This window comes from Cygnus olor, chromosome 6 (assembly GCF_009769625.2).
Source record: "Cygnus olor isolate bCygOlo1 chromosome 6, bCygOlo1.pri.v2, whole genome shotgun sequence".
Classification (NCBI taxonomy): Eukaryota; Metazoa; Chordata; class Aves; order Anseriformes; family Anatidae; genus Cygnus; species Cygnus olor.
In genome coordinates this window covers 36,388,185-36,401,361 of record NC_049174.1, presented here as the reverse complement: position 1 = coordinate 36,401,361, position 13,177 = coordinate 36,388,185, and the positions used below count along the sequence as shown (strand labels likewise).

Sequence of the window (13,177 nt, the reverse complement as noted above, 5' to 3'; positions counted from 1 at the left end):
CCTTTCCCATGGATATAACCACCTTTTTCATCTCCCTCTGCTAGTTACTCCTTCGTCCATCTGAGTGGGTTCAGGTATTTCAGAGCCGTGTGGTGGTGCCCAAGCTGCTCTCATTTCTCGTGGGGCTCCCCGCTGCCCTTGTCTCTCCAGTCGTCCCCTTGACCTTGACACCCCCTCCATGCTCTTCCCACCCTTGTCTTCATGTCCTGCTCTGCTTCCCCTGCCTTCAGTCCCAATGTGCCATCTCTTTTTTTCCTTTCCTCATTCAAATGCAGCCAAGCGCATAGGCACTGTCCTGCATCAGCTCAGTGTTCTCCCGAACTCATCACAGAAAGAGGTTTTCGGAGAAATCAGTGGAATGGAAAGGACGGATAAGGTATGACGCACCCCAGAAATAGCCACCATCTTCCCAAGTAGCCATTAATCTTATTTGTGGAGTATGTGGCATGTTCTTTCTCCTGTTGGTTTTCGTTGTCACCCTAAACTCACTCCCAACCATCTCTGGGCAGGCGCATCGTGCTGCCTGTAGGAAGCTTTGATTTCAAAACCTCTGCTCTGAACCTGCCACCAGGCCACTGTGAGCTCCCCAGGCCATTTGTTACTCCTCGTGACAAATAAGTGATGACTTACCTAAAAACTATTTTTTGGTCTTTGTACGGCTCCTAATAAACCACTGCTCCTATCTTAATTGCCATTCTGTTTGACAGTCCCTTTAGAAAAACCAAATATTTGATGAACAAGGCAATAACATTCATCTCTTACTTTGGTAAGCCTTCCAGATTAGCATCGACTCACGTTGATTAAGATGGATACAGGATCTGTTCTCTAGGAAGTGGTTGTTCTCTGGATGCAGATTACCTAAAGACAGTGTATATTAGCCTAGGTGATATAATTATATATATTTATATATATATATATGGTTCTTTGGGGAAATGCACAAGTTTTGTCAGCCAGAGTTGGAAGTTTATAATATTAGTGATGGCAGCTTGGTAGTAAATTTGAACGCTAAATCTATGCAAAAATAGGAAGAAATTGAAAAGATTTTAAAAGAATTAAACATTTCCTACATCAAATTCTGAATCTGAACTACTAAAATGGTGCATAGCAAAAAAAAAAAGTCAGAAATGTGCTGCATTTAAAAGTACTATATGAAAGCTTAATGTTTTATGTACAATAGAATGCCTGATCTCTTCTTTTTTTAATGTTTTTGATGAGAATTTTTTACTATGAATGTCTGCAGCTCTCTGTAGCTTCAGAAATCAATTTATTTGAAAGATGTGCTAGGCAGGGGATGAAACACTCGTGTAGTCGTGGAGAAATTTGGGGAAATTCACCACTGGTTTGAGCAGGGTCACAAATTTATAGTAGGCATTTAAATACGTTCATTTTCTGATAGCCTGTTTAGTTATAAAAGGCTAAGACAGCAGCTTGTTAGCTTTGTTTGTGCCTGCCTAATATACCTGAAGGATGTGAGCAACGCTGTGGGTTGTGGAGTAGCAAGAGTGCTATGGCGAGACCGGGGTGCAAGGATACAAACATTTCATTATATAGGATACCTCATAAAAATGAGAAAATAAAACACAGGAAAAGGGCGAAAAATAAGAGACAACACTAGATAAGTGTACTGCATAAATCAAAAAGGTTTATGTCATAACAGGAACATGTGCCATTCCTGCTCGTATATTGAATTTCAGTAGTTGGTTGCATAAAGAAGTAAAGTGTAATGAAACTGGCAAGCAAAGTATTCCCTAGTCAGCCTTATCTTTGTTCCATTTGTCCTTCAGATACAGCTTTTCTTGCCTTTTTCAATAAAATCCATCCAGCTTTTTTATTTTGCATCTCTCTGTAACTGAGCCGGGAAGACCAATGAGATTCAGTGCTTTTCTAGTTGGGTTCTTAGCAGCTGCTTTTTAAGAGATCAAAACTTCGAATGCTGCTACATGGTATTAAGGCTTAGCTATTGATGTGTCCCTATAGGGGTTATGTTTTTCTTGGGGGGGGGAGAAGGGGAGGCAAAGGGGAAGGGGTGACCCCTGCGAGCACGCTCGCAGGCGGTGAACACTGCTCTCCTTGTTTGCAGGATCCTCTTTGCAAGCTCGGTGCTTAACCTGGCTGAACTCGCTGCCCTGCGCCCTGACCTGGGCAAATTGAAAAAGGTCCTCTACTTCCATGAGAACCAATTGGCGTATCCTGTCCAGAACTGGAAGGAAAGGGATTTTCAGTACGGATACAACCAGATTCTTTCATGGTATGTGTTTCTCGCACCTCTCCGTGTTATTTAATGTGTCCTTCTACGTACAGATGTTCGGCATTGCCAGCTCAAGGAGTCCTCCTCTGTTCAAATGGTGAGCCTGTAGCAAACAGAGGTGCAAGCAGAGACCCCAAGAGAAGCTGGTAAAAGGGCTCTGGCTCAAACCATGCACTCATCTCAATTTATACAAGTCCAGCAGTACCGTGCTGCCTGCTGTGGCTTACCTGTTCGTCGTGCAGGTTTGGCCCAGTGCCTTGGCCATAGCGAGCGAGATGCTTTGTTTCACATACACTTAGCAAAGCTCCGGCTAAGCATCTTCAGCTCGGCCATAGCTTTTACTGCATCCAACAGAAATTATATAGAGGGTTTTAGGGAAATAAACAGAAATTAAAATGTAATGCAGCACTTTTCTTGTGAAGAGAGGGCAGTAAACACACCAGATAAATCCTTATATTTCTTTCATCTGGTATTCAGAAATTGAGCAGTACTAAAATACTCAGACGTTTTAAAGGCTGCGGTCCTTTATTGTTGCTAAAAACAAATGTATTTCTTGAATCTGAGTTAATGAAAGAAGTTAATAACGGCAACACTGAAAAGCTTTGTGGTTATGCTCTGTACAAACCTAAGTGAAACAGCAAAACTGAGCTGAAACAAATTGATTTGAATGATCTTTCTTACCTATCTGCTGTTAGGAGAATTATTAGGACTAGGGATTGAGCATTTTAAGATGTAAGTTAAGCTTTTGCATCATGATATAAGCTGGTTAATACTCAAATTTTCCAGAAAATGGTCTGGGTATGCTCTAACCATCCTGTAGCTGCTGCTGCCCCTGCAGTTTCAACACGTTTCACTTGCTGAGCAGTAGAGCGAGAGAGGAGAGCAAAAGACCTTTTGAAAATAGTAGCATAGCAGCCATTTTCAGATTTTACAACGTTAAAAGGTCTTTTTCTGGCACTGAGGCAACTACTTAGAGGAGTTATTTTTCACACTTCTATTGTAAGCTGGCATTCGTTATCCTCAAAACATGCATTTTTAAAATAATAAAAGTATCTTCTTTTGCCTTACCTCCCCCCAAAACGAATAGTATAGATGCTCCATTTTGTTTCCTTCAGCCTCCAATAGCTTCTCTGTGTAATTATACCATGTTCATCTTTCATTTTTCTTGCTGCAGAAACCCCATTTTTAACAGCAAATAGCAGCCATCTCCTCTATATCGTTTGTAACTACCTAGTGGTCATCTGCAAAGAAATGCCATCTTGCCATCTTCCAAATCTGTTAGAAATACCACAAACATGAAAGTACATCTTTCCAAGATATATTTTTCTAGCTGAATATTTCCAATTGTATTTTTCCGTGCAGTTTGCATAGATGTTTTGGAGAAAATTGAAATTGGAACTCTTGGAACCTTCTTCAATCATTAAGATTTTTTTTTTATCGTTAATGATTCTAAAGGGCTGATATAACCCTGGTAATAAAATCACACTTTTCAAAGGTGAAACTCCTTTCCCTGTAGTCGCTCAGGCTGCAGGGCTGACAGGAGCTTTCTAATTTGGTGGTGATCTGCAGAGCCTCCAGGAAAAAGCTGGACAGACAGGCGAGGCTCAATGTACAAGACGAGCAGAGGTGGAGATGTTTGGAGCCTTTGTTATGTGCCAGCAGCAGAGCAGCTGGGGCTCCTCTTGCCTTGTGCCATCTGTAAGTCAGTGCAGGAAGGTAGCTGCATCATTGCTGTGAAGTCTTGGGAAGCAAAGGGTAAAAAATCACGGGCAGGGAAGTGTGTGGGATTCTGGAAAACATTTTGACTCCCGTGGCCTGCTTGAAAAGGATGATTTCTCTCTCCTGTGGTTTTTTTTGCTTTTCCTGCTGGCTCCTGCTGCTCCGGGGAGCAGTGTCAGTTTTCTTTCTTGACCGTGAGGATGAATGGCAGGCTCTCACCTCAAATACAGTTTTCACCAGCCCAGTGACTTACGCACACGTGTCCTCAGTGTGTCTTACAACCCATGGGTCCGTGTTGCACTGTGTAACATAGGGAGAAAACCCACTGGCCCTAAAGCACGCTTCCCTCCGGCAGCGCTGTGTGCTTGCCAGCATAGGTGAGGTGGTGTCGGAGCTGCCTGGATGCACGGCAGGCATTGCAGAGGTTTGGTAGCTTCCCGCTTTTGCCAGACCAACCATTCGAGAAATGATTCCTAAATTATTATTTTAACTGCATCTTAAAATTCTAGATCTGGTTGGTTTTAAAATACAGCACTAAGGAACAATATATAAATACATAAACAATATATGTATTTTTAATACACCAATATTGTATTAATCAGTATTAACACAATATGTATTAATGTATCAGTATTAATATATCAAACCTTTTTTTTATATTGTTTGCTATATATTTTTTGTTTAGTGCATGCACTTTTCGTCAGGGTTATGCATGCATAGGTTAAAAAAAGAGTTCTAATTCTCTAGGATCTTGCTACCTGACCCACTTGGTCAGTCAAAGGTAGGTTAACCAAAGGTAAGTTGTCCTTCAGTAAAAGGATTTTCCACAAGGAATTTTTTTCTTCTTCCAAGCTTAGTTCTACTTAAGTCATATGACAACGTGCCTTAACTACCTGTTTTTAGCGTTTTTTGAGAAACAGTTGTGGTAATATTAGTCTTACCATGTTATGAATAAAAAAAGTGATCTATGGATAGAATTGGATTTGCTCCTTTAGATTGGTAATAATATATTTTTATTCAGTTTAAGAAAAAAGGTTCAAAAATATTTCGAAGTATAAATAGACAGAAATCAGAACTTTTCTAATTAAGGTATATATGCTACTTCTAATTGACCTGAAAAGGTTGATATTAATTGACATTCCACTTGTATCTTTTGTCTGTGAGACTGTGTATCGTGTTTTCATTGCATTTGAAATAACTCCGTTCTTTTTGCAGCAGCAGTGTGTTCATTAATCTTAACCACTTTTTACAGTTTGGTTGCTGATGTTGTGGTGTTCAACTCTGCTTTTAATATGGAATCGTTTCTTACATCCATTGGAAAATTTATGAAGTTGATTCCTGACCACAGACCAAAGGATTTGGAAAAAATAATCAGACCAAAGTGCCAAGTTCTTTACTTTCCAGTCAGGTTTCCTGATGTGAGCAGGTCAGTACATTTTCCACGTCATAAATTGCCTCCAGTCTGTCAAAACTACCTATTTATTGTGAAGTTTTAACTAATCAGTTAAGGCATTGTTAAGTAAGGAGTTTGTTAATGAGCACAACCCCTCGATCGATCAGTGTGTTTCAATAATCGGGCTGTTCAGGCAGAATCTGATCCACCCGCCCTGGGACCGGTAGGTTTGCCAAGTGTGTCGTACAAACTTCCATCCCTCAGCGTGAATAATTTCCCACTTGTTTTAGTTTTTAAAAAGTTGTCTGCGCCTCAGCTCCATGTATTTGTTTGTGCAGGAGAGGTCAAGGAGGAGAAAGAAATTCTAGAGAACAGTAAAAGCGATAAGGCTGTAGTCAAGAGGCTATATTTCCCTTGGTATGTTGTAGTGGGATTTTATTCCCTCCTCCCTCCCCTACCTCTGATTTTATTGCTTTCCAGGTAGGTGAAAAGCATTTCAGTAGCACAGAGCAGACTTGCAGATTTTGGCATTAGCTGCAGTTGCTCTTCAGTCTTCCTCAGTTACTATGAAGGACGTTTTTTATTACCCTTGTTTCAGAGCCCATCTTGAAATTAGCAGTGGGTTATGTGGCTCAAAGGGAACATTCGCCAGATCCTTTTCACTTTTGATTAAACCTGGCACAATTGTTTTTCCTATTACAAGGAGCTCTCCTCCTACTGAACAGGAACTTTGCTTCAGTGGGACCGGTACTAAATAGAGACAGTATGATTCTGCAATTTGATTATACTCTTAAAAAAACTCATGATGCTGGGTATGTTTTTTGCTGAAATAGGGGTGGAAAACAGCGTCATGACTCTGCAAGAGTCCAGCTTTTGGCCTGGTAGTAACTTCTGGTCACACTTGAGATATTTGTCCCAACCAGCTTGTACTTCAAGTTTCTCCAAGGACTAAATGTATGGCTGTGGTAGTTTGGGGTACAGAGATTTTAAGTCTCAGGCCATGCACTCTATTGATGTTTATGGTGCAAAGTTTGCATTTCAGTTGCGTGGTAAACATATTCTAAAGCACTGATACAAATCCCTTAAAAATCAATGCCTAAAGTTAAGTCTTTCAAGTTATATTTTTGTCAAGTGGATGAAAATCCTCCAGTGTTGCTTAGGGCCTTGGCTGTCTGCATGGCAGTGGAGATCTGTACCTGTACATCTCTGAGGATCACCCTTGGCTTCTTACAGACCATGTCTCTAAGGTTTCTGCTAAGAAAGCAGAAGATTTCTCTGGTCAAGGTGGTAGTCTGCTACCCAAGTGGTGAAGTGGAAAGGTCTCATCACGTGCTCTTGTTAATGTCCAGCTCTCATGTTAATTCTCATCTCACAAAGCAGGACACTGTTCATGTTTCTATTGTGGTTGTTGCACTTGACATCATATTGAAAAGCTATTTTCAGCAGCAGATGGACAAAACTAAGATGCTCCTAAACATAACTGTGTGACTGTACAGCTTTCTCAGCAGAGTAATTAGAAGCACAGGTTACTATCAGCTGTAATCTGTTATTTCTAACATACATTTGAGTCAAAATCTACCTCTGGATATAAATTCTATTCTTTTTAAGGCAAGAAGCAGTAGTATTAGCACAGAAAGAAGGGAAGCGTAGGAGAGGAGAGCTTCTGTATAAGTTGTTTGGTTTTTGACCTTCAGCTGCAGCCAATATTTACTATTTCTTTACAAGATCATGCTTTAAATAATGTTGAATGCACCTGTGGCAACTGTATGCTGTTTTTTAATTTAGTCTGTATTACTATAGTGACTGAGTGGCGATTGAGGAGAAAAAGGTTAAGAAAAATTGTGGCCAAGCTAAAATTTATAAAGCAAGCTCTTAGCCCAGAGTGTTTTTCAAGTTATTTTCAAATGGTAATTTGCTTTATCCAAACCAAACTCATACAGTGTAAGTAAGTGATTATTTGCATGACTGACAATCATTTCAGTGCCTGCAGTCTTTTTAAAATGCATAATTTTGCTGAGATGTTGGGAAAATATTTAAAAATTCTGAAGGCAAAATAACCAAGGTGATTTTTTCTTTACTTTGACCTCTTTTATTTTGCATGTGAATGTTGCAGGGTGTGCTTGTGTCTTAAATATAATCTTCATTTGGACTGAGGTGATCAAAGAAATCATCATCACACCTGTGCTCGTGATCTTTTTAAGATTATTTTGGTTTAATACTGCAATTGTAGGGTAAATAAAAGAAAATATATCTGACCTTTGATCAAAAAACAGTGTATTAAAAGAGCATGTCATATGATTAAATCCTGTAATGTATTTACCTTTTAATGTGATTACTGGAGATGATGGCTACACGAACTAGCACAAGCAGCATCGTAAATGATCAGTTAAGAGTGAAGGCATAATGACGAAGGAGATATTATCAGATGTAGCATTATACCTCTGCATAATGTGTATTTAAATATTTGAGATGGGCATCTAATCACTGCTCTTACACTACCTATGAGAAGAAGTTACTGATGCATTTTATGAAGAGACTTATTTTATAATAAAGATTTGTCATAAGGGCACCTCCTGTTCCCAGAGCAAACAACCAGACTGTGGTCCTTATTTGACCATGAAAAGAGATGAAAGGCTTTGAGGATTTAGCAGAATAAGAAATTTCTGACCTAATCCTCCTGTTCTCTAGTTCTGACAATGACTAGCTTCCATGCTGCATCCTGTGGCACCACAGCTATTCCATGTGTATACATTCATCCTCCATCATTTCTGACTTTGAATTCTTCTCTTTATCCATTCTGATAAAGTGTATTATGTAGAAATATTTATCACAAAGCTTCTAAACTTATAGACAAATAAAATTCCAAGTTAAGACTGTCACTTCACAGTGCATAGGTATTGCAAGGAATGTAGACCAGTAGCTGATCTTACGGGCCATATGTGCTGGATAACAGATTTTACTCAGCGAATGAAATATGTTGTAATTCACACTTACATTGTGTCATTGTTAAATTTCAATTTACTTTCTATTATAGTGTAAAAAAAAAAACAACTTTTTTCTGTACTATCAATAGAGTCTATTTTGATATTATCTGGTTTTGTTTGTGCACTCAAAAACTATGGTACAAGAACAAAACTCTCTAATGATGCTGTCTTTGGCACTTAGATCTCCTTATGCCAGCAAGCCCTGCTGGAACACCTCTGGATGTTCCCTGCTGATATTCTGTGTGAGTTCCCTCGCTCTATCTGCATCGATGCCGTCTTTGGCAGCTGGCAAAGCTGGGTCAGGTTGGGCACTCCTTGGAATTCATTTCAATTGAAATTGTAATGTAGATTTTAGTTATTAATACTAGTCCACCGATTGTAGTATATCTTTACCATTATCATGATGTAGTAGAAAAGGAAGACATTTTTATAAGCAAGAAGGAAGTAATGGTCCTAAGAGCCCAAAATGCACGTTGGGCTAAGGTGGAATAATACAAAAGAAAAATGACTGAGATGACAGCCGAAGACAGCAATAGTTTCTTTTAATTGGAACTTGTTAGTTAGTGTCTTGTACTATCTGCATTGCACATTTTGGAGTAGAATTAAAGATTTTAGAATGTTGTTTCTTAATTTGCTTTTATAACTTAGTACAGTTAACGCGACATTTTCAACCATTCGATTTTATATTTTTTAGTTATAGCATAAGAGAGGCAGAATTTTCCAGTTCTGAGAATACTTTATGGCCAGTTAAGGGAGCTTCTAACTAAAGCTGAGGTTTTTAAAAGACACTGGCAGCATCTCTTGTACAGAAACATGACTGTCATGTTTGGAGGAGCCTGGTTTGGGGAATAAAAAAAATAAGAATTCTCCCAACTTGCTTTTCTGTGATCAGGCTTGCTGAGACCCCTGTTTAGATAACTGGGAGGCTCCCCCTTCCCCTGTAACCATAACACCACGCAGTAGCTCTGCAGTACTGGACAATGCAGGCGTCAAAAACCAGGGAAAGACCTGAACCCCAGGATCCCAAAGCTGTGGATGGGCACTGGGACGTGGCTGCGTTGCACCGAGGGATGCGCTGCAGTGGTACCCAAGTGAGCTCTACCGAGCTGGCTTGCCTGTTGGAAGGAGTGTACCTTAGAAGCACAGTTTTGGGCTAATTAGCCTTCCAGTGCAATAGTATATATTACTTTAGGTGGAGTACGATGCTAATGACAGTGATTCCAGCTCTGAAGCAAGCTCCCGTGCTTGGGGGTGGCTTGGGTAGCTCCGCGGTGCCCTGCGCTCTCCGGTAGGCATAGCCTCCCTGCCACCACAGTTTATGGGTAGTTAGCATAATTAGAAAACGCCGGTAGAGTGCTCCTACCTTGGGGCTTGCTGCTGAAGAACTGGGTGAGGGAAATTACTGCCCTGAATGGCTTTCCTCCTCGCCTGCTGCAAGTTGGAGCGCCGGTGTTGGTACTTACACAGTCAGCGGGCGGGATGCTCTCAAGCTCCGGGACATAACGCCGGCTGGGGGGAAAGCGCAGTGCTGGCTAAAAAGGGGCATAAAACGGAGTATTTCAGTTCTGGGGCTTTGGCTGTGGGTTGGTCACCCTCTGTACATCAGGGCGAGTGCGAGGAGCAGCGAGGAGTTGGGTGAACTCAATGAAGGGCGACTCAAACACTCGTACCCAGCGCGCATTCCCACGTGATGCTTCCTTCCACACATGCCCTTGTGCCGTCGGGGGAGGATGCCTGAGCTTCTATGCTAGCCCTGGGGAGTAGCCGTTGCCCCAGCCTGGTGTTTGGAAGCCAAACATGTGGGTCTTGCCCCCAGGATTCGCCAGCAGCATCCTGACAGTGCCCTCCCAGAGGGGTGCCCAGCTGAACAGTCCACTGGGGTGCATTTCTTTCGTGAAACTCTCCAAAAACCTCATTTTCTTTTTAACTAGTCAGAGACAGAAATAGTTTTACTGACTGTCTTTTATCAGTCGTATAGGTATTCAACTCAGTGCTGTCATAATAACCATTTAGGCTCACAATAGCTCACAAGGATACTTAAGCAGAATTCTCTGTGCAACCCAGTTTTTTATTATGTTGGGTACTGCTCATGTTGCATACAACACATTCCCATAAAACTTGCATTTTGTATTTACAGAGAAATTTCTCTGGAGAGTTAAGGTCTTGTAAAACATTCTTGTTCTACAGCATGAACGAATTATTATACTCTGGGGCATTAAAAGTGAAGTGTACTGAAGAAAAGAATTTTTTCATTAAAATGCAGTTTATATTGATAAAACAGATTACTAGCATTTGATGAAATGTGAAACTTGGATCTACCCGTATCACTAAATCGCCAGTAGGTTTATTTTGGCAAGAAGAATAGTATGTAATGTATATCAGGACCAATCATTATACAGTACCTGCTAGTTTTGTATTAGATTAAATTGTCTTTCACTAAAGTACTTGGAAAAAAAAAATCCCTACTATATCTGTATCTTGAAGTAGCAGAATGTGGTAACCAAGAATATTAGAAAATAAAAGCTGTCGTGTTATCAGTTTTGGCACAGTCATTTATCAATCAGTATTTTAAACATTGACAAGTGGTAATTTAATAGGGAATGACCCTGTTGGCAGGAAGTTCTAATGACAGATGATGCAAACTCATTTATCACTATGGGGCTGTGCTGGCTTCTTACCTTTCTCAGTATCACAGCTCATATTTTCCAAGTCTGGGATGTGAGAAGCCACAAAGGGCAAAACCTGTGGCACCAAGCCTGTAACCACTCCCATCTCGTCTGATTAACCCCTTAGCTGCAAATCTCAATGCAGCCTCGCTGCAGGGATCTGAAAGTCCCAATACAGATTGAAATACCATTTGACTCCGCATTTTGGAAGCGGTCGAGGTTTCTGGTTGTGTCACTTTGAATGCAAAGTTGAGGCGCACTCATCCTTGGCTTTCAAAGCCAAGCTACACTCTAATAATTGATAGCACATTTCATTAGCAGGCATTAAAAATACTACATGCGGTGCCCTATACAATAGGCAGCTATTATTATTATTATCATTGCTACATTGAAAAGGAAATTGATGCATTCAGAGGTTTAATTGATTCGTGCATATTCATGTAGGAAGTCAGTGGTGGAGTCACGACTGGACTGGACTGGATTATTACGCACTTTCATGCATAATAATTTCACTGCAACTTGCAAAGAGAATAGACTACCTTGTTGTAATGTGTGTGGGCATTTGAAGCTGGGGGATGTCATGGGAGAGGAAATGAAAATGACACCATCAGAAACTGATACGGGTGGTGTTTTTAATTCTTCTAAGAATAGTCTATCTGTAATGCAGTAATTCAGCCACACTTACTGAGAACAGAAAAACACATACATTTTTCCTTTAATTTCAACACTGTCAAAGCTTTTCATCTATTTGATATAATCTTATGCTACCTGTTTCAAAGCATAATGAATGTAAGCCCTGCTTTGCACTTTCTGCACCTTCCTCAGTTCTCTGTTGGTTTTTTCTCTCTTCCCTTCCCAGCAGCATCTTCCTCCTTAAGTCTAGGGTTAAATATCCCCCCGATCCAGGATGATGCAGACATGAAATGCTGACAGAGTTTGCATCAAATTGTTGTAATAAGGCTCGGTGAAGTTTAAGTTTAATTGGTTAAAATTCTCATGACAGACTTAAAATAAAGCTGTTTTTCCTTCTATTCAAAGTGGAAAAAGGCTATTGATTAATGGTAGAATCCCGCGAAACGCTAAATACCCTCATTTTCACTGCAGTCATTCAGAGCTGAGGGCGCTTGGTGCTCTGTGTGATTACAACATTACCGCAGGTGGAAAGAGGTGGCACACAAAACTAAAAGCTGGGAATCGAGTGATGTGGCTGTGTCCAATTTAGTTCCAATCCATATGAAGGTATGGGCTTAAATCTTTCACGTGTGCAGAAAGTGGTTTTTATAGGCAAATCTGCCCCTATTGAATTTTGCATTTCAAAATACTGCCCTTCAACATTTGAAATATTTTGTATTTTTATTACAAAATTCATGAAGATTACATAGAAGTGTTTTTTCATTTTTTTTCTTTAAAGTAATTTCATGCTTACAGAATTCTGACAGTCATATTGATCATATTACCTCCTAGTTGCTACAGTGACAGAACCTTATTGTTTAAATGTTCTGGGCATTCGTCGTTGTAATATAACAGAAAAGAAAGCAGGTAATGTGCTAAAAATTGCAGTAAAGATAAGGAATAGGAAAAGGATATCAGATTTTTTGGAGATTCTTCACTGAGAATACAAAATGTTTTCGGAAATCATTTTGAGGAAAATGAAGGAATCTCTGTTACCAGCCATGGGCGAATGGCAGTACCTTCAGAAAAGCCTCATTTCGTCTTGAATGCAGTATTAGTTTGGAGGGAAAATAAAATAATAAAGAAATAAAAAAGCAGACCCTTCCAAAGAGTGAAGAATGGGTAAGTTCTAAGAAAGAACTGGTAGATAGCATTGCAAATTGTTAATAAATGTAAAACTAAAACTTAAGTGGATTAGATCTGCTTTGAGCACTGTTGTGTGCTAGTTTGCAGCCAGCCAATTCAAGTTATAATGCCAGTTAGAGATACTGTTAGATGGAAGTGACAGAACAGCAGATAGCAAGATATTCTGTAGGAGCTTCAGAGGGAAAAGAAAAAGAGAATAAAATTACAGTGTGGAACAAGTACAAGCCCTGTTTTAAGTGTGAAAAGGAAACTTGAAACATGGCTTTGTAGTCCTATGGAGATGACCTTTATGTAATGTATAAGAACAATTTAATACAGATGTTTTATTTATACATAACCAAATGGGATG

The 13,177-nt window shown here is 40.0% G+C and overlaps 1 protein-coding gene across 50 annotated transcripts in view; it reads left to right on the top strand.

Moving 5' to 3' along the window:
* GTDC1 (glycosyltransferase like domain containing 1) overlaps window positions 1-13,177 on the top strand; it is a 183,149-nt gene that overhangs the window by 89,658 nt on the left and 80,314 nt on the right. For all 50 annotated transcript variants that reach the window (XM_040560672.1, XM_040560651.1, XM_040560638.1 and 47 more), the window contains 2 exons: window positions 2,081-2,248; window positions 5,220-5,393. In XM_040560672.1, the coding sequence (XP_040416606.1) occupies window positions 2,081-2,248; window positions 5,220-5,393 (342 nt within the window). The remainder of the gene's footprint in view (window positions 1-2,080; window positions 2,249-5,219; window positions 5,394-13,177) is intronic.